At 40.4% G+C, this 23,733-nt stretch overlaps 1 protein-coding gene across 1 annotated transcript in view; it reads right to left on the bottom strand.

The window, feature by feature from the left end:
• LOC145491632 (fibronectin type-III domain-containing protein 3A-like) overlaps positions 1-23,733 on the bottom strand; it is a 30,545-nt gene that overhangs the window by 374 nt on the left and 6,438 nt on the right. The window contains exons 4-26 of the mRNA XM_081470844.1: positions 21,341-21,471; positions 21,066-21,125; positions 19,803-19,941; positions 18,607-18,788; positions 17,690-17,861; positions 17,127-17,213; positions 16,139-16,214; positions 15,392-15,454; positions 14,138-14,203; positions 13,472-13,590; positions 12,740-12,851; positions 12,273-12,344; positions 11,255-11,358; positions 10,401-10,514; positions 9,518-9,589; positions 9,024-9,101; positions 8,837-8,929; positions 8,216-8,421; positions 5,476-5,520; positions 4,568-4,741; positions 4,058-4,224; positions 3,055-3,188; positions 1-2,448 (exon numbers count right to left, since the gene is read on the bottom strand). The exon at positions 1-2,448 is cut by the window's left edge and continues 374 nt beyond it. Coding sequence (XP_081326970.1) covers positions 2,098-2,448; positions 3,055-3,188; positions 4,058-4,224; positions 4,568-4,741; positions 5,476-5,520; positions 8,216-8,421; positions 8,837-8,929; positions 9,024-9,101; positions 9,518-9,589; positions 10,401-10,514; positions 11,255-11,358; positions 12,273-12,344; positions 12,740-12,851; positions 13,472-13,590; positions 14,138-14,203; positions 15,392-15,454; positions 16,139-16,214; positions 17,127-17,213; positions 17,690-17,861; positions 18,607-18,788; positions 19,803-19,941; positions 21,066-21,125; positions 21,341-21,471 — 2,817 coding nt within the window. The 3' untranslated portion in view covers positions 1-2,097. The remainder of the gene's footprint in view (positions 2,449-3,054; positions 3,189-4,057; positions 4,225-4,567; positions 4,742-5,475; positions 5,521-8,215; positions 8,422-8,836; positions 8,930-9,023; positions 9,102-9,517; positions 9,590-10,400; positions 10,515-11,254; positions 11,359-12,272; positions 12,345-12,739; positions 12,852-13,471; positions 13,591-14,137; positions 14,204-15,391; positions 15,455-16,138; positions 16,215-17,126; positions 17,214-17,689; positions 17,862-18,606; positions 18,789-19,802; positions 19,942-21,065; positions 21,126-21,340; positions 21,472-23,733) is intronic.

Here is a 23,733-nt window from a genome sequence, read left to right as displayed (position 1 = left end):
TACTTATACATCCCTAGCCTTTTCATGTGAAAAGGCTAGGGATGTATGAAGTATCGTCATTCAAATCAAAGCGTCTGTTATGCAAGCGGTGTCTATGGTTTCTCTGCAGTACTTTTACAGAACTGCACTATAGGCACGCATTACGACTAACGACGCTATTTTAGCAATAACTCCTTAATAACGCAACTACACTGAGCCTCAAGTTTGGAGGCAGATATTAAAACGACCTCGTTGAGATGAACGATAGATTAAGAAACAAAAACACTAACAAGAACAGCAAGAACAAATCTGAAAATGCACGATCCCCGCGTACTGCAAACCGAGCCGTCACGTGGACGCACTTGTCCTTAAATTTCCACCCTTGTCCTTTCATTACAGAACACCAGACCAACACACTTGGGAATAATCGTGAAACGTTCAGGTTGACTTGTAAATAAGGGCAAATTGTCCTTGAATTTCCCAAGATCTACTTCCAACGGTTAACTGCCTGCATTTCGAAATCGAACGCAACGAGACGAAGATATTTCTTGGAGTAACTGGGAGTACAGTTGGTTCAGAAAAGATCATACTTAACATCAAACACCTAACTTGTCTTGCATGCTGTGTTCCAAAACAAAAGGTCGGCGTCTTAGGCCGAGAATTTTTTGTTTCTTGGTTACAAAGTTGCTTAGCAACGGAAAGTAACATTACCATTACCAGAGGTTTTAGCACTTGTCTGTCTATATCAAACGCATACATGCTACTAATGTTTAAAGACAAAATTGTTGATTATTATTGCGTTTGGTTCAAGAATATAACTATTTAAGGCTACCAGGCTATTCAAAATCCGATTATACTTACGAGATTAACAACAGCTCTTAGCTTTGGAGGTCGGTTAACTTCTTTCGATGCTTCACTTCACAGGGTTGTCACGCAAGCTAAAAGCGTGTTGCGTGACCACCAAAACGGGACTAGCACTTGATTCATTATACATGTTCTTTACTCTTTCTTAATCCACGGATGTAACCAACGTCAGGAGTTAGCAGTAACGTTGATAATTAATTAAGAGTTAAATCGTTAACAATTCGTCGGGGTTTTTTTCTTATAACAATTAGATAATAAATTACACCTCTTAAAACACATCTAAAGGCTATCACTTTACTTCCCCGCCCCCTCCAAAGTTTGAGCACCAAAAATGTCTATAACTTAATATGTCAAGTCAGGTGAGTCAAGTTTTAAGCTTTAAGCGCGAGTTAAAAGGTTAATTATCACCGAATCGACCATTTCTACCCGAGAGCCAAACCTTGATGCCAAAACTGATGCGGTTATAAAGTCTACATATGTAGATAAAACCTTAATTTGGAAATTTTATCGGGTCGTACAAGGTACAAAGTCTGTGGATGAAACCCCAGTGTGTGACTATCCCGGTAGGAACCAACTAGTTTGCCCAAGAAAAATATTTATAACTTAATATGTTGTGTCAAGGGAGTCAAAATCTAAGATTGAAACTCGAACAAAAGCTAACACTAACCCTAACCCTAAAGTATCACAGAGTTTTTCTCCATATACACTTCTCTCCGAGAGCCAAAACGTATTAATTTGGTTCCAATTTTTACATATGTGACTGAAACCCTGATGTGAGAGCAGTACTCTCAGCTGGTACTGTTCAAAGTGTTGTACAAAGAAGCTCTAACGTTTGAGTCTGACTGAAACCTTATCGTGTCACCACTCAGCCATCCAGTAGTACTGCATGTAGCAATACTTATTATTGCTGAACAAGGTGGTTGAGCTTTTAAGTCTGCGGTTGAAATCCTAGGGTGCAATCATTCAAATGAAAGCTCTTAAGCCGAACTTTCGTGTGCTCTTGTTCAACACTAAACTTGGGACTCTGTTCTTCTTTTTTCTTGAACTGTGGTACTCTCTTAGGAGCAAAACGAAAGGTAGCCTGCGAAAAGGTCTTTCTAACTTTTAAATCCTGGTGTAGGACCATTCAAATGAAAGCTCTCGAGCAGAACTTTCGTCAGCTACCGTTCAATATTTCACAAAATGAAATTTGAATTTTTTTCCTTTTTTTTTTTTAATTTTGAGCAATGGCACTCTTGGGAGTGAAAGGGTCAACTAATCCGAAACCCCGAACAAACAAGGTAGCAGGAGAATTACAGCAACCACAAGCAAGGAGAACCCTGAAAAGAAAATCATGGCCCACTGTTTATCAGTCAGTGATACCCTTCTTGTCTCCTTGACGTCCATTGTTTGGTCGTCACCGTCCGCACTACTCTCGGAAATCTTCTTCTTCTTCTTTTTCGGCGTCGTAGTCCTTGCTGACGTCACCGGCGAAAAGACGCCCTTGATGGGGCCTGGGGACCCGCTTGGAGCGTTCATTAATCGTACTGCGCAGACGCGGAAGCGAACCTCAGTGGACGCTGGGAGCGAGTCGTATTCGAACTTTGTGTTAGGTCCCTGATAAACCTGAAAATGAAGTAAGAGAGATTGTACGATCAAAATCGAAATTCTCCTGTTTTATTCCACGATGAAGTCCGTTATGATGAAGTCCTTTGATCACAATTCCTTAGAAACCTGAAGTCCAATCGAAAATCTTTCCCACCATCCTTACAATTACAACATTAAGAGATGAAGCCACATCAGCCATAGATGGTTTTCATGCAGGGTTGAATTAAAATTTGGAAATTATTTTTCTTCTTTCTTTTCAGGAGGAAAACTTGACTATCCAGAGAAAATCCCTCGGAACACGGCGTGAACCAACAACAAACTCGACTCGTGTATGGCGCGAGGCCGGAATCGAGGCCGGAATCAAGCCCAGGCCACATAAATGGGAATGAAACGATATCGTATGGGGTTGCCCATTCGAAACCTCCTCCTTCTCAACACAACAAGATTTTCTAGACTTATCTAGATCCCTTCGTAACATTTCATATCCTTCAACTGGGACAGATGAAGCTACCTAACAGTTTGAGAACGTCTTCGCGGGGATTTACCTTACATAGCGCAACAATCAAACGCGCGAACATTTAATCCCAGCAAGAAAAGTTTAAGATCATTTACGTTCAAACTAACCTGTACAAAATCTTGGTCCTTTCCAACACACTGACTTTGCAATAAATACTCAATTTGTTCTCCCCTCTTTACGGTTTGTACCGGGTCCCAGCTGACAGACAGTGAAGAAGGCGTCGTGTTTTCTGCTGTCAGACCTGAAAGATTGTCATATAAAACAACTGATTACTCAAAGATGTCTAGTTGGCACGAAGTAGAAGGTCGTTGAAAATCATAGGTACCTGTTGAATATCTCATGCGATATACGTAGTTTGTAACTGTACGATTTGGAAACCTACGTTATAACAGCCTTGCACAACATTACGAAAGTGCCACACAGAACAGTTTCATCCACAGACTTGAAAGTTAGAAACACCTCGTACAGACAGTACCACATGAAAGTACTGCTCAATAGCTTTCGTTTGAATAGTCACACACTAGGGTTTCATCCACAAAGCTAAAAGATGAAACCACCTTGTACCACATGAACGTAATGCTCAATAGCTTTCATTTGAATGGTCACACACTAGGGTTTCATCTACACACTCAAAAGTTAGAACCACCTTGTACAGCATAATAAACAATACCACAAGAAAGCACTGCTCGATGGCTTTTGTTTTAAATGGTCAGACATACGAGTTTTATCCGCAGCTCAAACTATCGATTGGATTGGGCACACCCTAAGAAAACCGATCAGCAATATTGCCAATATTACCGCTTAGGTGGAACCCCCAGGGAAAGAGAAATCAAGGTCGTCCTAGAAACAGCTGAAGGAGAACAGTGGACAATAAGGCGTCAAAGGCAGGCTACACTTGGAAAGAGATCGAAAACTTGGCCCAAAACAGAAGGAGATGGCGGACAGTTTCCATGGACTTATGCTCCACATGCGGTGAAAGGTAATAAACAGTCAAACAATCGGGAATCCAAGCTTTGGTAGACTGACAGGAGCTTTTTCCATGGTTTCATTTTCTTTTTTTTTTTCATGTCGTTTCAAATGAATTGCTTCACCGACGAAATAATAACTAACCTTTGATTGTGTTAGGTGGTTGTGCTGTGGTTACAAAGGACACCACATCAGAGAAGGGCCCAGGCCCTGCGTCATTGCTCGCCTGGATACGGAACTGGTACTCAGTCCTCTCCTGAAGTTTGCCAACCTTGTGCGAAGTGGTGGGCCCGTTAAACACAGTAACAAAGCTGCAGGGGGAAAGCAATACAACAAAAGCTCGTTAGCGCGAAAGACGAAAAATCTGTTCCTCCCTTTCTCTTCTCGACTTTAAGTTCGAATGGAGTAACCCCATCGTAAAACACCATCGAATGACAAACATTATTCTATCAGTTCCGTTCCGTTCAACAACAGTTCTTTTCAGAACTACCATCACCCGGAAGATCACACAAGATCACACAAGACGAACAACTTAAACTCCTAAGTTAAAACCATTTACTTAATTACGATTTCTTATCAGCAACAAAACAACAGTAACAGCAGTACTAGGCTGCACAAACCATCCTTGAATACGGTAGACCGTGTGATTCTCACCTTCCATTTTTGTCCAACATTTCAAGTGTATACGTCATGCCAGCCGCGCCGGTCTTCCCGCCTGTGCCACGTGATGACGTCCACCTAAGTTTCAGACTCTGGTACGAGGGCGTGGCTAGTTCCAACAAAGGAGCTGGCGGGGGCAGGTCACCAGTGGTCGCGAATACGGTAGAACTACAGAAAAAAAAAACAATATTAAAACGGCTGCTTAATTTTATGGGTACTGTCATATGAAGGAACTGACAGGGACTGTCGTATGCCTCATAACTAACTTTGATAGAAGCGCTGCGGTAAACATGTTGGACAAGACATCCAGTTACCATTGCTGCATAACTTCTCTAGGACAAGACATTTTTCCGTCTTGTAACGCAGCCCCCCCCCCCCCCCCTCCCCACCCCCACGACAAGCACACCACCTTGGTACATAACTATGTGCTGAGATGACTAACCACAATGCTTGGTGGTGAAGCCACCATCAGTCCCGGGGAGGGGGTGGGGGGAAGATAACAATACTGCTAATTACTTCACGCTACAAAAGCATATCACCTTTAGTTGCTTTTAAACGATGAAGCTTTAAAAAACAAATCAACACGACTTGCAGTTAGTAAATTTAACCTTCCACAAGATTTCTTTGAGTCCAGACTTTTTCCCGCAGAGTTTCCTTTAACAGCGCACTATGCAAACGTCCTTTGCTTCGTCACGCAATCTTTCCTAGGGAAGAAGACGTGACGAACCAAAAAAGCTTCTTCTTAAGACGCTATTCCTTTGGTCCCCACATGGATTCTTACTTTGCTCTTTACGTCGATGTTTCAGTAGAGTACAGTGTACGGCATTGAGGAAGTGACCTTATATATTAGTAAAACCCATTAACACACCTAACAAATCAATGATTAATAAAGCAAGTCTCACCTAAATGGACCGCAACCTATTTTGTTCACGGCTTGTACACGTATTCTAAAGGAACAACAAAGTACCAAATGATGACTATTAGAAAGAGCGCAATTTTGAGGCCACCTAAATGAGTTACGACTAACAGTAAACACAGGTTAAGGGAGGAGCGTTCAACACAAATTCTGCGAGAAGAGCACATTAGTCAATAAACTAAATAGGGATGGGTGTTGTTACCACGGGCCGTGGTAACAATAAGTTACGAGTTTACAAGTTTACTTAAGAATATTTAGAGCAAATAGCAAAAATACTAATCTAAGACAAAGTGAAATGAAGAATAAATATGAGAAATTAATTTGTAAATAACAATTTTGGCGTATTCACACCAAGCTACGTGGAATAATAGACACATACAAGAAATAATACGAATAATAATAGTACTAAGGGACCGTTCATTTTTTATAAGGTAGGGGGGGCTGGTGGGATTTGGGGGGGGGCCATGCGAAAAAAAATGGCTTTCGAGGGGGGGCCATCCCAAAAAAATAAGGGAAAAAGGGGGGGTCACGTGAAATATTTTAGTAAAACTTTAAAATGGCATAATGTTTGAATATAAAAAAAATTGCTATAGAATAAACATAGAAGGCAGGATACAAATTTATTACAAACTTTCCTTCTGCTTTAAAAAAACGTTTGGCGAGAAAAAGCATTTGTAGCTACTGAAAATTTAAGACTGTTATTTTCGAATGCAACTTTCACTGGCACTCATCTTCATCTCCGCTGTCGTCGAGTTCTTCGTCGCCGCTTGTGCTGCTATGGGAGTCTCTTTCACCAATGCTGCAAGAAGCAGCAATGCTTTCCGTCAGAGTGTACTCTTCAGGGTACATGAAGGTGTAAACATAATCTCTGACTTCCCGCTCAAGGTTGGTGGTGATTCTGCTTCTTGCAGCATTGTTGAAATAATTCCCTTCCAAGAGCTGTGCGATGTATGGCCCATCTCTTCTAAATATCGACGTGGCAACATCCTCAACTTTAAGACACTCTACCGGGACGGCCGTTCTAGGAGGGTACACAAGGCATTGTGGAAGATCATTTCCTAGCGGGTTTCCAACACAGATTCCATAAACTCGTTGGACGTTGTTTTCAGTCCGCTTCCTCTTTCTTTCATTTGACTTTCTGCGGTTTTCTTTTTTCCTTCTCCTTTTGTTGATGTGCTGTTTGAGTATGCCTTTGAATATGCTGTTATTATTGCTCTTCTCATTTTCTAGTGCTTCCATGTCCTGCGTGACCTTCGTCAACTTAGCTTCTGTACATTTGATCTGTTTTACATTAAAACTGTGGGCAAATTCTTCGCCCTGCTTTAAAGCAAGCCCATTGGACTGAAAGAGTGTGGAATCGTGTTCCTTTACATCTTTCAATATGACATTCAACTTTTCCACCATTGCTCTGTGCTCTTTGATGGAGAAGTTCATGAGTTTTCTTCCATCACTGGGCTTCAACTGGTACCCTTGCATGGAAAACTCACTCGCCCTTCTGAACAGCCATCCGCACCTAGAAAAATTGCTTCTTTTGCTTGTAAGATGTCAAACTGCCTGGATCGTTCAGCTGTAAACCTTTTCTTAAACGACTCGTCGCTTTCGCCATTATTGCGCATTTTGGAATGATCCTCTTTCATGATGCTCATGTAGTAATGCGTTCTTTCCCCGATTGGATTAACAATATAAAGAAGAAAGAGCATGGAAGTGGCAGGCTGGTTTTATCTGACCCAGAGAGCGTTGCTCTATTTGCAGATAAGTTTATTGTCAAATCGAAGTTTGTGGTGGATTATCTTCAGCATCTTGAAGTGCTGGAATTTAAAAGGAAAAAGAGAGCAGAAGAAAAGGCAAGGTTAAGTAGGGAGGAGGATTATCCTTGGACTGAGTTGTGCGAAGATCTAACCAAGTTTAAAGAGCTACGTGTTCCAGAACTAAACAAGTACTCAAACCACCACGGGCTGAAGCAGCATTTGAAAAGCAGCAAGAGTGAGAAAGTAAAGGCAATTGTAAGACATTCATGCTTGCAGCAGAAGAGTCCTCTCAGAGCTGGGCAACCAACACTGAGAAATGCCAGGACATTGACACAAAATGACAACAGGGCAAGTGCTGACAGCAGTGAAACGGATGAAAGTGACACTGATGAGTATGACAGTGATGCCATTGACTCTGGGGGAGAAGATGACTCAAGTGACGTCATTCTTGCATTCATCAATTCAGATGAGGAAGATGCCAATTAGAGGCCAAATGCCACACGCTCAGGGCGAGCCATAACTAGGAGATCCGAAATTGACTTCTCTTTCTTTTGATTTGTTTTTTAAACAACAGCTCTCTGTCGTATAGAGATTGTAAATATTGTCTTCATAGTGAGCACAATAACGTGAAGTAGGGGGATAAAAGAGAAATATTAAAATAGTTGAAATCTAAATATTGTTTGTTCAATTTTTTTTTTGGGGGGGGGGTCATCCCAAAAAATGTCCGCTATAAGGGGGGACCATGTGAAAATATTGGTAAGCTGAGGGGGGGTCATGCGATTTTTAAATGGTGCTTCCCAAATCCCACCAGCCCCCCCTCCCTCATAAAAAATGAACGGTCCCTAATACTGAATAGTAACACTAATAAAATATTTAAAGAAAAAGGAAAAAAACGAAATAGTGCTCAGCGAGATACCAGACAGTGGATTCATAGACTACAGTAATGTTATTACTCACAAAGAAAATCCTTCTTCCTACCTGTAAAGAGTGTTGGGCTGAAGTTCAGTGATGTCATACTCCTGTATGACAGACGTTTCTTCCTCGGTTTCAGATCCCTCGCCGGTGTTCACGTCAAAACTGATGTTCTTGCAACCCGCCACTTCCACGTTATATGACGTAATTTCTGCGCCATTGTTTCCCGGATGTCGCCAGCGCAGACGCACATGAGAGGAAGACTGTTGTACCTGGAAGAAGAAAAATCGAGTTCAAAAAGCCTTGAAATATTCGTTTGTAAATCTGCAACATTGATGAAATAATCTGTCAAGGTTAGGTTCAAATGGTTCGATCCTTTTACCAAAGATGCATCGAAGTCAGGAGCCCGTCATGGGCTCCTGTCGAAGTTGCATCGGAGATTACCGAAGACATAGGGAAGTCGTACCGATGTCGCACTCATAAGGAGGACATACCAAGGACTTTCGAAGACGTACCGAAGACAAACCGAAAACGAACCGACGTCGCACCGAAAACGCACTAAAGATGTCTTTGAAATACGTTTCAGGAACATACTACGTTGAAATATAAATAATGATATTAATAGTTATCACAAACTTGTAAGCAATTATTCCCCTGAAATACAAAACGGTGTTCATTTTCTCTTACCACTTTTATTGACGTCACGGCGGAAGGCGAGGCAGCTGGGGTTTGACAAGTACTAACCGCGCTCCAGAGACTGGGACCAACCGCGCTGAGAGCCTGGGGAAAGTAACAATTTGAACATTAAAAATGCGGGCAAAATTAAATACCATAAGTCAAAAAAAAGATTAAAACGTGGTTATAAACAACAAACCTTAACTCTGAAATAATAAAAGCTGGCTGGACTGACTCCCTTGCGGACTTCACAAGTTTTGTCCGGGCCACTGTACAGCTGAAACGGAAGGACAAGAATTATCAGGGCAAAGTAGCGTCGTGCGCAGTGCCAAACAGTCTTTTCTAATATACAGGGCCGGGTTGTTCGAAAGCAAGTTAACGCTAAACAATATAAACAGAAAACTTTACCGAAAAATTACAAAACTAAAATCAAAATTCTCGCTTATCCTGGGTTAGTTAAGTCGGGCTTCGAACAATCCGGTCCACAATTAAAGAGCAGAGAAAAACAAGTGAAAGTCAACCTAGGGGAAGCAACAAGGACAGGGATTTTGCAACCCTCCTTTACTAGCAAGTTTCCCGGCATTGTTAATGAAAAGGTTTCAGCGTTCTAGCTTAAACCATACTAGGACTAATCATGCAACAGTACTTTTGAGAAACGGTATAATGCCAGAACAATTTCGTCCACAGTAATACCTCAATGAAAGTCCCATCTTCCATCCACTCTAACGTATAGCCTGTCACTGGAGTGCCATTCTCTGTAGGGTTCTGTGAAAGAAAAATTAAAAAAAAATGTTTCAGAGACTAACTCAGACTAAATGGTTATGATGTCTGTAAGAAGAGCTACGTCACGGTTTGCGAATCTTGAAACGTTAAGCCTAAATTTTTCTAGTTCGTCGTTTGTAATCCGTGTTAATCTCCTCCATCCTTAACCATCCTTGTTCCTTTATGGTTTATTATTATCTATTTGGTGTTTTTCCATCTCATTAAAATATTTTCAGGATTCCTTCAATTTAATGGTTATTCTGTACAGCGCCAAAATAACTAAAAATATCGTTTTGAAAAAAACATAGAGGTAAACCTTCATGCTACAGCAATCCGGGACAAGCCGGGCTGTATGGGTCTCAGGCCCCACGCAGACTTCTAAGGCCCCGTCCACAATATGTCGAAGAAATTTGAAAACGGCGTTTCATTTGAAAATGTATCCGATGTTTTTCGTCCACAGTACGCCGGAGAAAATTTGAAAATGCAACAATTTTGCATCTGTGTTCGAGGAAGACTCGGTCAGGGAAGTCACATGATCATCGTGACGTCATCGTTTCTGAAGAGCTCTGTTTTCAAACGTTTTTCCGTCCACACTCAAACGCAAAGCCGGCGTTTTCAAATTTCTCCGGTTGGAAGGAGCGTTACCGGAAAGCTCCGTTTTCGTGACGGATCAGTGTGGACGGTAGGCTTAAACGTAGAAATGAAGCTTGGTTTTGAAATTTCTCCGACGTAGTGCGGACGGCGCCTAAGTGATCTCAATATAACAAGGCCGACGTATCAAATGCGCGATGTGCCGTGTTATCTAATAACTCACCTCCCAAGAAACAATGATAGCAGCAGCTGAGCGGCACAAAGTGTCAGGCGCTCTCGGAGCATCGGGGGGACCTGGAGCTGTAGTGATGTGCGACACCGTTGATACCTTGCCGACCTGTTGGATGGGTTAGGACACTGACATAAGAGGATATGGAACGAGGGGCAGTAAGAACTGAACACAAATAGAGTGCAAAAAAAAACAACAAAAAAACCTGAATCCCTGGACTAGAATATGCGTATCAAATATCACTACAAGCACTCCGCTTTTTAAGACCCAAAATTCTCAACGTACAGTGAAAATGAAAGAAATTTAAGAGAAAATTTGTTTGAGGTTTACTTTTATTCAAGTTGAAACCAAAAAACGTATTCGAAGGGCTGAGCAATCGTCTTCATTTTAGAGACAACATTTTAAGTCAACCGGCCAATCAAAACATGGGACCTGTCGAGGGCGGAAATGCTAAACTGTCAAATTCATCGTTCACTCTCGTGGGAATTTCAGACTCAACCTGTGAACGTTTGAAACAGCGACAAGTTGTCGCAATTTGATTGGCCATTTGAAACGGAAGTTTTCAAAAAAACGCGAAAAAAGATTGTCAAAAACTACAAGGTTATCATAGGTGAGGCGCGTAGGTAGCACTGTAATGTTGCCGTAACAAACTCTGACGATCAAGCTCTCTTGTTCTTCTCCTTACCTATTTATTACAAGTTTATGTAAGAAAGACATGAGAATCATAAACCTGATCATCTCAAGAAATTTTACTCAACTTAGAACTAAATTCTCACCAGTATAGTAATAGAAGACGTGTGAAAACAGTAATGAGAATTGAGATCTTAACCAGGCTAACTATAACTTACCCCAGCCTCATTTATTGCTTTCACTCTGAAGGAGTAAGTCCTTCCAGCCAGAAGCCCACTTACTGTACACACATTGTCCATGAGATGATGAATTTCCTTGAACTCTGAAAACACAAACGACAAAACTTTTAATTTCAGAACGTTAAGGCGGATTAAGCAGCGTTGATTTATCTCTAATTTTGGGGTGGGGGGAGGGGGTGAGTGGGTACGTTCAAGTAGCTAAAACATGTTCCATAGTCTAGCCTTTCCATCATTGTCTAGTACAAATCTACTAGCGTTCTATCACAAATACCGCTCTCTTATTGACCACGCCACTCACTATCTATTCTGTTGTAGATAGTGACTAGCCTAGCAGTGTGAGGATGTTGACGAACTGTCAGCCGCTACTTTGCGTTTTCGAAGTGTCTGTAAAGAGAATTTAGAGACAGTTTTGAAAGACTAGTAGATTTATACTAAAACAATTCGATTATTCGCTCTCGATTTCTACACATCATAGAAATCTTGAGCTCAAAATCTAATGCTAAACACTAGTAAGAATATTTTCCATATTACACAGAGCTCAAAAGGAGCAATGCCGCTGAAAATAATTCATAGAACAGCAAGCATGAGGAATAAGGATAATCTATAACAAAATTAATATATTACTATGGCACAACTGGTATTTGTTATTTCCACTGAGAAACATCAGCACCCAGGCAAGTTCATTTGGATGTAGCGCTTTTCCGGTTGTCGTTTTTTACGGAGTGTCACTACTTTCGAGATCTGTTAACAACCATGAAAGTTTTCTTTACTTCAGGAAGTTGTTACCCTACTTTCACTGTATCTGCATGGTGCTAGGTGAGCGGAGCACACCTTTGCCACACTTTCTCTACACTGCAGCAAATTGCAAATTGCAAATTGCTTAGAGACTCAGGCTTAGAGACGAATATAGTGTGTTATCCGAAGTCACATCTTTAAAGTTCTTAGATTAATATTTTGATTCGAGCTGCAAAGTAAAAAACAAAAGTGGAATTCTGACCTTTTGTTACAGGGTTCTCCATTTCCATGATGTAGCCTGATATCGCGGCACCACCATCATAGCTGGGTGGATCTGCCAAGAACAAAGTCAGCTCACATTTATCATAGTGTTTCAGTCCCGTAACTAAACTGGTGGCCAGTGGCCAAAAATGCAAACACGTACTTCCATTTGAGTACTCATTTTCTAAATTCAGATACAGCGCAATCCCGATTTTTCGAGCGTCCAATGGAAACCGAAATTAGATTTAAAATCACGTAGTTCGAGAAATCGGGGGGTAAAATTACAGTGTTGGACTGAGGGGAGGGAAATGACTTCTAGTTCGAGTTAACGGAAGATTCGAAAAATCAAGAGTCCGAGAACTCGGGATTGCATTGTACTTCATTTCCAAATGTAACATTGCCAAACGTACACTAAGTGAGTTGTACAGCAAACGGTTACACTCGTTTGAGGAGATACTGTAAGCTTACCCCAACGAAGATCAAGGGTATTGGGTTGAGGTTTGTGATTCTTTGATAAGACTGGTGGGTTGGCTTGGCCGGGTATGACTGCTGATGTCTTGATTTTCTTCACTTTGGACCACTGAAAGATAAGAAAGAGACGAAACTTTGACATCCTGCCACAAAAACACATAACCAAGAGGGCGCAGTGAAATGTTCTCACAAAGCCTTGGCTTATCCCGGTTTCCGTAGCATGAAGCAACTAGGTGAGTATTTCTACTCCCCTGGATGGGATTCTAGTCCATCACATGGTTTCTGCCCACCCCCAGAACTAAATTCGCCGGTGCCAACTTATACACCTGAGTGAAGAGAAGGACTTTGAGATCAAAGTGCCTTGCCCAAGAACACAACACAATGTCCCCGACCAGGGTTGGAACCCCCGGTAGCTTAACGAACTCGAGGCCATATTTTATGATCTAAATCTAAGGAGTTTCAGCTTAAAAAACAGTTCATTCTGTTTCTTTTCCTGATAATTTTGTTGTTTGAATTTCAAAATTATTAATATCTCGGTCTTGATTGTAAACACAGCAGCAACAACAACAACAACAACAAATTCGGAACCGGAACTACCGAGACTTTCGAAAAAGGGGTCGCAGGACCGCTCGATCCAGAGTCCTGCGCCGGCGCTAACCATCAGGACACCGCGCCTCTGATGTCGCATTAAGCAACTTAACAATTTTTCTAACCAAACTGTCAGCTCACCTCACTGATGCCCCCATCACTAAGTGCTGCGAAACGGATTCTGTACAAGTGCCCAGGAGATAAGCCAGTAAAAGTGTACTCGCGGTCCAGTCCTCTATACACCTCAACAAACTGCCCTCCTGGAGAAAACAAAGGAAACGTCTGAAACATAATCCTTAGGTGTATATGACACAAAATGTTTTCACCAGGTTTGTGGTTCTGTGATACGAGTAAAAATTTATTCTGAGTTTAGGGGAAAGTTCAATTTTTGTTGAGCGTTGAAAAATACCGCCATTTTGGCTTTAAAATTGTCACAAGGACGCAATATCATTAATTTTCCGTAATGGTTATGATGAATTTTCTATGTTTCTGTTCCTGTTAAGGAAATTTACGTTTTCTTAAACATGGTTACACTCTTCTTTTCAATGAGCTGCAATCCCTTCTTTATCTCAGCATAACTTGCTATGCACTATTTATCACCAACATCACGACCAACGACCTCAAAAACTTCTTCCTTGAAGTCGCGTTGTCGCTTATTGGCGAAAAAGCAAATTCCATTTACTTTATACCTTCAAGTGAAAACCACTCTAAATCCGCTTTGTAGTAGAATCCATTAACGATTGTAAGCTTCAGTGGTCCCAATTTACATTGATAAATAAGGTGTCTGTAAGTGAATTAGTTCAGTACCTTTGCCGTCATCCGCTTCTAATATGTGAGCTGTGATCTCTGACCCTCCGGTATCTGATGGTGGATCTAAACACAAGTCAAACTGTTAGATGGCTGTTCGAAATGGCTTCTAAATTCGCCTCGAGGGTTAGTTTATTTGTAATTTCAGTTGATAAACAGCGAAGGCCCAGGTCAAACGTCGAACTCCACACGAGACTCGTGAACTAAACTGAACGAATTAAGTTCATGATAAGTTCGACGTTTGACCCAACCGAGTCCGTCCGACTGAATTTAGATCGACCAACACCTTCTATCCGTCTAAAGTAGAATGATAAAATGCGTTGGTCGATCTAAATTCGAATTAAGTTTGAAGTTCGACCCAACGGCCGAGCTTTACCCTTTTGGATCGACTCAAATTGCAACTTAGCTCGCCTCATGTGAAGTTCGACGTTTGACCTGGGCTTAAGTGTTGCCCGTGTTGCCCTGTCTTGGCCGTCGACGCGAGTGAACACCGAGTTTCTTTAGAAACTAATACCTTTGTCAATTCTAAAATTAAAGCTGCAATCATCTTATTTCTGTTTGTTGTACAACAAACGGAATCATAGGCAAGCCATGCATGCTAACAGCCATGTGTATATGTACCTATAGTGTTAGTGAACACATTGTTTGAATCGATTCACGCGTAATAGTGGGGAGCTTAAGCAGTGATGAGAGCGAAGACGAGAATGGAGCATGGTAAATATTGAATTTATATTTTAAATTTGAATTTTGCAATTATCTACACCTGGCCCTAGTCGTTTAAAGGCTGGAGGCTGGAGACTATCCACCGGATAAATCGCTATCCAGTGGATAAGTGTTAACAAAACAAACCACGCCATCCGCTGGATAGTTATTTATCCGGTGGATAGCGTTATCCACCCTTTGAAAAACCGGGACCGGTTCAGTACAGGCTTCACATGTATACCGGTCTAAAAACGTCCTCAAACTTAGCAACTATGCAATGATAGCGTTCAACTCCAAAACAAAATATGACAAATTGCTCTTCGTGCTTCATGTTGTCCAAAATACGCAAACCTAAAACACATTTCTGTTGTGCAGACAACGCCTAAGAAATAGACTAAAAATTAAACGCATGTGTACAGCCATTGTTCTGTTCGTTAAATCTTTTGTTTGATGACCTTCTCGTTAGCGTAGCCGTCACAGTTTGCTTATAGGGTCTCAAGTGATAAACCACTTGTTAGACTACAATTGAATTATCTTGTTTTGATTAATTACCCCATGACACAGTAAATCCTGAAGATCGAACTTTTCCTTCGAGCACAGGAGGTGATGGCTGACCTACATAGGAGACAAAATCAAATAATCGTGTGTTGAGCTTCACATACTGACCATGGTAAAAGTCTACATACTGTACGAGCGAAGTGGCCCATCAGGCAGGTGCCTATCTCCGGCTTCTGTAGCACGAAGCGACTAGGAGTACTTCTACGTATCCTACTTCTAGTAGTGGAGGCGCGGTGGCCTCATGGTTAGTGCGCTCGTCTCCGGATCGAGCGGTCCGGGTTCGAGCCCTGGCCGGGGACATTGTGTTGTGTTCTTGGGCAAGACACTTTACTCTCACAGTGCCTCTCTCCACCCAGGTGTACAAATGGGTACCGGCGAACTTAATGCTGGGGGTAACCCTGCGATGGACTAGAATCCCATCCAGGAGGGAGTAGAAATACTCCTAGTCGCTTCATGCTACAGAAACCGGGATAAGCTCCGGCCTGATGGGCCACTTGGCTCGCAAGCAGACTTAAACTACTTCTAGTAGTATCACTTCTACGTTATCACAAACTTACAACATTAAAAGTGAGCAGTTATTGTGCAAGTCAATCCTGCAACTTACATGAGAATTTCTGGGTTATATTTACATGAAACAATCTGTGTCATGCATTTGCTGATAACTTGTCACATGCGGCAAAGTTATACATGCTATCTAAATTGACCATTCAAAATTTTTTTGTGTGTGATTGAAATACTTACCTGGTCTTTCAGGGCAAGTGTCAAACATCACAGTATCACTCCATTTGCTCTTTCCTTGTGAATTAGATGCCAGCAGCTGTCAACAGAATACACCATCATTAAAGTGTGGTACACATCTCGCTGGGTAATCATGAATGAAGCGATAGTCAGGAAATCCATAGTAAACAGGTTAGCTAGGGTAACATGTATTGCTTGATGTGTAAAAAATTCATCCTACAAGGATGTGTTCTGTTTCAGGCACAAGGCGCTTTCCATTCAACCAAAAATTCGGAAAATTTCGAAACGGGGACAAACGGTTCGGAATACCTAGCAAGGTTGTCCTCTCAGTTTCCAGAAATTCTAAAAAACGCTGTTGTTCCATTTGTCACGGGAAATTTCCAGAAATTTTTCATCGAATGGAAAGCACCAGCAGTCAGAAAACAAACAAAAACAGTGCTGGCTGGAAGATCAAATGAGTAATGCAGCAAACTGGTTCACACGAAGAACCACACACATGTATCTCACGAGGAGATCGACATTATAAACTCCGTAGAGGTCGGCACACACTTGGACACATGTATTGTTTGATGCATCAAAATTCATCCTACAAGTCAAGGAAGTGTTTTGTTTCAAGCACAATCAGTGTACAAACAAAAACAGCGCTGGCTAGATGGTATGAGTAATGCAGAAAACTGGTTCATAGGAAGAACCACAAGAGGAAAGGGATTTTCCCAAGTGTCCCCAAGTATGTCGGCATACACTAGGACACATTTTTCGGGGACGTGAAGTGAGGACAAGCCCCTTCATGTCTACTTATAAGGTGCATGTTGCAGGGACAATACGCAAGCTGGTGTACACGAAGAAATGTTGTAGCAGGGACTGTTTCCAAGAGCAGTACACATGATGCGTCTTTGAAATCGCTCTATTCCTTTAAAACTTGTAATAAACAACAATATTCCTGTTAGCTTGCTTCGACGGTGAATACGATTTTTTTTCTACCAATACTTACCCTGAACTTGTAGCAAGTATTTCTCTGTAGTTTATCGATCACACAAGAGTTTTCTATTCCTCGATACACCACACGGAAGCCATAGCCCTGAAATGTTGGACATGATCATAAAAAAGATGGCTGGTTGCAAGACTGCACAGGGCAGAACACTATTACAGCACCGTGCCCTTTTTCACTCGTACTAACAAGTCCATTCTACTGTACGCAATCACTGGTAATAAAATGTGTTTTACATGTAATTACTTCAGTATCAATAAAAACTGATATTATCAGATGTACTGTACCACTCAAACGTACAGTTACATGTACCACCTCTTGCCTCGTTTCTCGCAAGACAATTCTCGTTTCTCTCGAGAATCACTGCATGAATGTTAAGTAGCTGTACGAAATCTATTACTGACAAGAAGCTGAAGTAGTTGTATAGAGCAGGAACCTATTAATGTATATCTTAACTAGGCCAATCATTAAGGTCTACTTGTAACATTAAAAAAGCCATGAAATTCTTACTCAAACTGCTGTTGAAATCAGACTTCACTAGTCTACCCTAGAGATCTGTCACTCACCGTAGTATCATCTTCCATTTCCAATAAATACTCTGAGATCTCAGCTCCTTTGGATTCTGGTTTACTCCATGACAGACTAATGAAGTTGACGCCTGCCTTGTCTAGCTTGGGAGATGACGGTGCAGATGGTGCTCCTGCACTGGTTATGCACTTTAACTCTTTGCTGAATTTACTGCAGTTATGAGAAAGAAAGTATGTCGGTATGAAATAAAGGAAGCAGATAAACAGGCTACATTTTTAAGGTGGAATGAAGAATCAATGATAACTTTTAAAAAAAACGAAGGAAGAAAGGCAGGCGGGGGTTTAATTAATGATTTCAGCGGGAAGGCGACTCGTTTTAACAGACAGGTAAACCTTTTTGAACTGAATTTCTTTATGAGAATTTGAATTTCTTTTTACTCTTTATAAAGATGGTCAAACCAGGCAGGCAAAATAATCCTCACAGCCAGTCAATTTTCCTGGCGCCCAGCAAACTTCAGACCTGACTCCTTAATTTTACAGACAAAACTATGTACACACAGTATTACTGTAACAGCATTTAGAAAACAGTCCTAAGAAAATACGCGCACTGATTAGTGAAAATCGTGTTTCTATGACTCGATAGAAACACAGAGCTAGCACGAGCTGTTGACGTAATGATGGCGCGAGCAAAAAGAATTTACATTTTGATAATCAAAGTTAACAAGTTGATTTCCTTTTTTTTCGTCGCGGTGTTTTCTAAAAGGAATAAAAAACATGTTCTCCGTGTTTCTATCAAGTTATAAAAACACTTGTGAAAGTTTGGGAGAACTCGAAAAAGCTGTGGGAACACGAGCCGCAGGCGAGTATTTCTCGTTCTCCCAAACTTCCACTCGTGTTTCTAAAACTCGATAGAAACACGGTACATGTTTTCTATTTCTTAAATAATTTGTACACACCTTGCTCCTATGCTGTTCACCGCCTGCAGTCTGAATGAACAGGGCGTGGCAGGAGGGAGCTTATGTGTCAGTTTGAACTGTCTCTGGGGCCCACAGTAGGCCTCTGTGTATGGGCCACCCTTTTCACCCTTATTCCATTCCAATCTGTACAATGTGATTGGAGAGCCATTATCCGATGGTGCCTGAGTGAAAGAAAGAAAAATGTTAATAATAAAGTTAGGTTTCTACTAGTGATGGAACAAAACAAGACAATGGATGTTTTTCTTTATACTCGTGGCTGGGGTATTAGTAGAAAGTAAAGGCTGGGTCATTTTGGTGCATTTTATTTGTTTTAGTTTTTGCTACCAATTTCTGGGTAGAGTGAGTTCTAAGCTAAAAGTGCATCTTTCTGTTACTCTTTTTGACATCAATTTCGTGAGACAAGTAGACAGTTAGATAAAGTTTTATTTTTTTGACATTTTCATTTGTGGATGCCAGCTTTGTCCACAGCCACAGTACAGACCTTTCTAGTCAACCTTGTAAGATTGAAAAGTGATCAATACAAAAATAATTGCAATGCCGCTTGAATATTCATTTACTGGCGACACTATGTGTAATAAGTTATACCATCAAATTCCTTGTTAGTGGCATAATCAAATTAAAAGTTCAGTAAAAAGAGATGTATGGTAAAATAGAAAGGAGAAATTTTGATATTGAAAGTAGGTACAGAGAAAATTCATCGAGGGTCTTACAGGGGAGGTCTCTGGCATGGTTCTCAGGTGGAAAAAATAGCAAATCACGGATCACGGATATCAAAATCTCATTTTCCTGAATCACGAACGTAAGCAAGTAAGGTACCTTTTTTAGTAACCTGCTCTTATGCTAGAAGAGTGTATGAAGAAAGCAAAATCATGAAAGGCTAAGTAAATGCTCCTTATTGCAAATCACATACCCAAATCACTTTCAATAGATGACTCTAACCATTCAGAGGACTCACGTCTCAAAATGACGTAGAATAGAGCAGTGAAATCATGAACATTGGTTAGTAATTCAAGTTCTTCACGGGGTGCACAAAACCTTCTGGTCACAGATCACAAAGAATAATTTCTTTAATTCACGTTTCACGGAAAGTAAATTCAGCTAATCATGTATCATGAGAATACTGTACGACCCTCTTCAATGTAATACTAATTACAAGAGAAAGTATAGGTACTAACCGTCCACTTGACTGTGAAGCTGGTTTTTGTCTTGCTTCCAAGATGAGGCTGATTAGGTGTGGAGGGCACAGAACATGGCATATCACAGGTAACTTCTGGAGAAAATTCTCCCTCATCATCATCCTTCTTAGCTTGTAATCTGTCAAAATATTGCCGCAACACATGCATCAATTGAATGACTGTCTTCTTCTTTCAGATTATTTTCTCCTACCTGTATGTCTACAAATGAGTACAGAATGTTTTGCAAGAGCTAGCAATCAATCACTGCAGTGTAAAACATATTGGTTTGGCCAATGTAGTATAAAAAGTGAAGCAAAAAGAATCATCAATAATATTATTTTTGCTTCAATAGAAGGCTTTACTGCAAATTTTGATTAGTTTCCTTGTGTCATTAATGGCATTAGTGATTGGGTACATGTAGATCCAGAGTTTAACAATAAGATAGTTTCCTGGTTAGGACACTATTCCTTAAAACAAGAAGTTTTCTTTGTTTTACATTGTTCAAGTGTTTATATCCAAAAAGAAATAAGCACCTGCCAACCATTACAATAACACTTATAATAATAATAATAACAACAACAACAACAATAATAATAATTTAATAACTTTTAGAGCACTATTTACATTCGCTGACCAACAGCGCTTCACAACTTAAAATACTACAATAAAATTCAAATTTGTAAAACTAATTACATGTACAGTGTATATTGATAAAATAGAACATTCATAATAATGATAATAAACTTAATTAGTAATACTAAATTTAAGAGTGAATATCAAGCAGGACATGCTTTAAAAGCTACATGAAATAAATAAGTTTTCAGCTTAAATTAAGAACAGTTAGTTTTTCCAAAGTGCCCGCTCTCCAATAAGCGCCCTCCCTAGAGCTAGAACCCCAACTAAGAACTGTGGGGGTGGTGAATGGTAAATTTGAGAAGACAAGGCTAGTGTTTTACTTTACAAGCTACAACATTGGACTTTTTCATTTTCAAGAGTGAGACTTCAAACTGTTTTAAATGCGAGAGTGATACATTCAGACTCTAGACCTTCGGACATCATTAAAAAAACAAAACAAATCAATCAAGACTTTCTCAGCCTTGCAAAAATTCAACACTCCAGGAATGCAAGATGGACATGCTGCTGATAAAAAGAGACTGCGAGACCCGTGCAAGATATGGTTTTTGGAGGAGCATTCACCACCCCTCACTGTCCTTAGGAAACACCTGGAGATACACGCAGCAAAGCTAAAACTAAAAAACTAACCTGAACTTGTACTGAGTTCCTGGTCTGAGTTCTTTAACAATAAACTCCTTAGACGAACCACTAACAGAAAACAAAAAAGTATTTTATCAAAGAGAACTTCAACTTACGGTAAAACCACACAACAATGTATTTCTTACGAAAATACATATATGTACAAATTAGCAATGCAACAACATGACACCAAACTTTACATGTAAATATTTGGGAAACTTAAGTTGTGACCTTCTACATGTATCTCTTGGCCAGGACTGTAGCAAGGGATTTCATATATGTACCTGTAAATTGAACTATAAGGTGATGCCTTGGAGAACATTTGCAGGTCAAAACTGCATCCAGTAAGATGACTGTTGTTACTAACTTGCCCTGCCCACGACACTTTCACTGTTGAGCAGTTTAAAACTTCAATCTAGAAATCAGTAACAACATTCTATTAATAGTTATTAAATTCAAGGCCGTCACTCTTAGTTTTAAAGAAGAAGGCTTATAAGAAATAGTAAGCGGCCATGGTAGCCCTGTGCCCTGCTCCTCAAGAATGCACACTCCCATGCCCTCCCCAGAAAATTTTGAAACCTAGAATCTCGATAACCCCTGCCCTCTTCAGTGCAAATGCAGGGACGACTTTGAGGAAAAAACCTTGGGGCCAGCTGTCCCCTAAGTTTTCAAATTTACATGTAGTCGCCAGCACGTGCATTTCAGTGAAAATCATGAAAAAATCAGTGAAAAAAAATTGGTCGCATTGGCGACCCCAGCAGTTGCCACATTGAGCTGAAATGCCTTGCTGTTTCAGTAGATTGCACGTAATACTGGAAAATATTGTTGTTAATGTTGCAGACGTTCAACAGCGCTTGGACAAATATCAAGCAAACTATACAATGATGGTGGAATCAATTTGCCCATCTAATTTGTACACCTGTTAAAAAGGCATTGATTGCGACTTAAAACTGTGAAACAGATTATTTACAAGTTCCTTTTATTAATAACTGACAGACTTTTCATCAGATGTGTTGGTACAATGAGACAAAAGGACATGTAGACAGCTGTTCAAAGGTGGCTGATAGCTGGTGGTTTTGACCAGCTAACAGCCCTTTATGCACCCATGAAAATTATTGCGTTATCTCAAAAAAGGGGCTTCATACCAAACAATTAGGTGAGCAAGAATGTTTACATGTACAGTGTTTTTATGTATGTACATCTAGTGTTACAGTGTAAACCAATGGTAAGTGGGAAAGAGAGTTCAAATGATGGTTGATACAAGAAGTTACAATGAACCATACACTGCACGAGGGAACTGTCAATGTTTTGGATGAAAACAAGATGACAAGTTTTCAATTTTTCTTTACTCATTAACATTTCATATGTACACATGTAACACTACGTGTTCATGGAAGAATATTCAATTATTTGTACCATGCCATAGAAAATGTGGCCAATCAGAACAAGGGAAAACTGTTGTATACTCGATGCTATTGCACCCAGCCTTCCCATCATGCAGTGCAATCTTACTCTTCCCCTAACCTCCTAAAAAAATTTTAGTATGTGGTGGCGATTCCAGTTTCTTTCAAGTATTGTTTGAGCCATGTCAGAGCAAAATGTTTTCCCCAGCCTCAGTTGTGAGGTTGAAAATGCATCAGAAAGTGGTTTCAAATACAGTACTGTACTGTTCAAGTGGCCAAGGAAAAAAAAAGGATGTCCATCCTGTAATGGTTCAGATGCAGGGCTCGAAATTAAAAAATCCTTAAGTTGCCAGTGGTAAAAAATAGTCGCCAAGTTCAAATTTCCAGTCGCCAGAAAGAAGAGATGCAACTTGTCTAGGCATACATGACATACTCAGTGCTCAAGGGTTTGCAATGCATTATAGGGTGATTTCAAACAGGGGTAACCATTTCGAAGTTTTCCGATGTGAGAGGATCATTTACTCTAGTGTCCCTTAAAATAGAGAAGCTGCTGAATCAAACATGGCGATACAGTTGGCGATCAAAGAATCGTGGGTTTGGTTTACTATATCTATTCAAATAAATTGTACCTTTCATCCACAAGTAATGTCATTTACACTTTGGGGTTAAAAGGTTGACGGAAGAAAAGGTGAATCGCCCACTGGCGACCAGTTCTTAAGATCTGGTCGCCAACACCTGATTTTTAGTCACATTGGCGACCAGTTAGTCGCAATTTCGAGCAGCCTTTGAGAGGGCTTAGAAAATATTTTGAAGGGAAGATGCCAGCCGTTTGAACTGCTAGAAAGAAATTCAAATACATGATGCCAGCCACATAAATGGCTAGAGAAAAATTTTGAATGGATGATGTCTGCTGTTTGAATGGCTAAAGAAAAATTTTGAGTGCATGGTGCTTTTGACGAATTTTAGTCAAATTTGTCAAAGCAAAATCAGCTTAGCAGAATTGATGATTTTGTTGAATTTTAGTCAAATTCGTCAAAACAAAATCAGCTTAAAATCAGCTTGGTGGAATTGATGATTTTGACGAATTTTAGCCAAATTCTTCAAAGCAAAATCAGCTTGGCGGAGTTGATGATTTTGATGAATTTTAGTTGAATTCATCAAAACAAAATCAACTTTGCAGCCATTTGAACAACTAAAGAAAAATTTTGAACAGGGAATGCCAGCCATTGGACCGGCCAAAGAAAAAGAATTGAACGGATGGCTGTAAATGGCTC

This window comes from Orbicella franksi, chromosome 7, assembly GCF_964199315.1.
Source record: "Orbicella franksi chromosome 7, jaOrbFran1.1, whole genome shotgun sequence".
NCBI classification, from domain to species: domain Eukaryota; kingdom Metazoa; phylum Cnidaria; class Anthozoa; order Scleractinia; family Merulinidae; genus Orbicella; species Orbicella franksi.
Note: the sequence above shows the minus strand (reverse complement) of the source record. Positions and strands in the feature narration are given on the sequence as shown.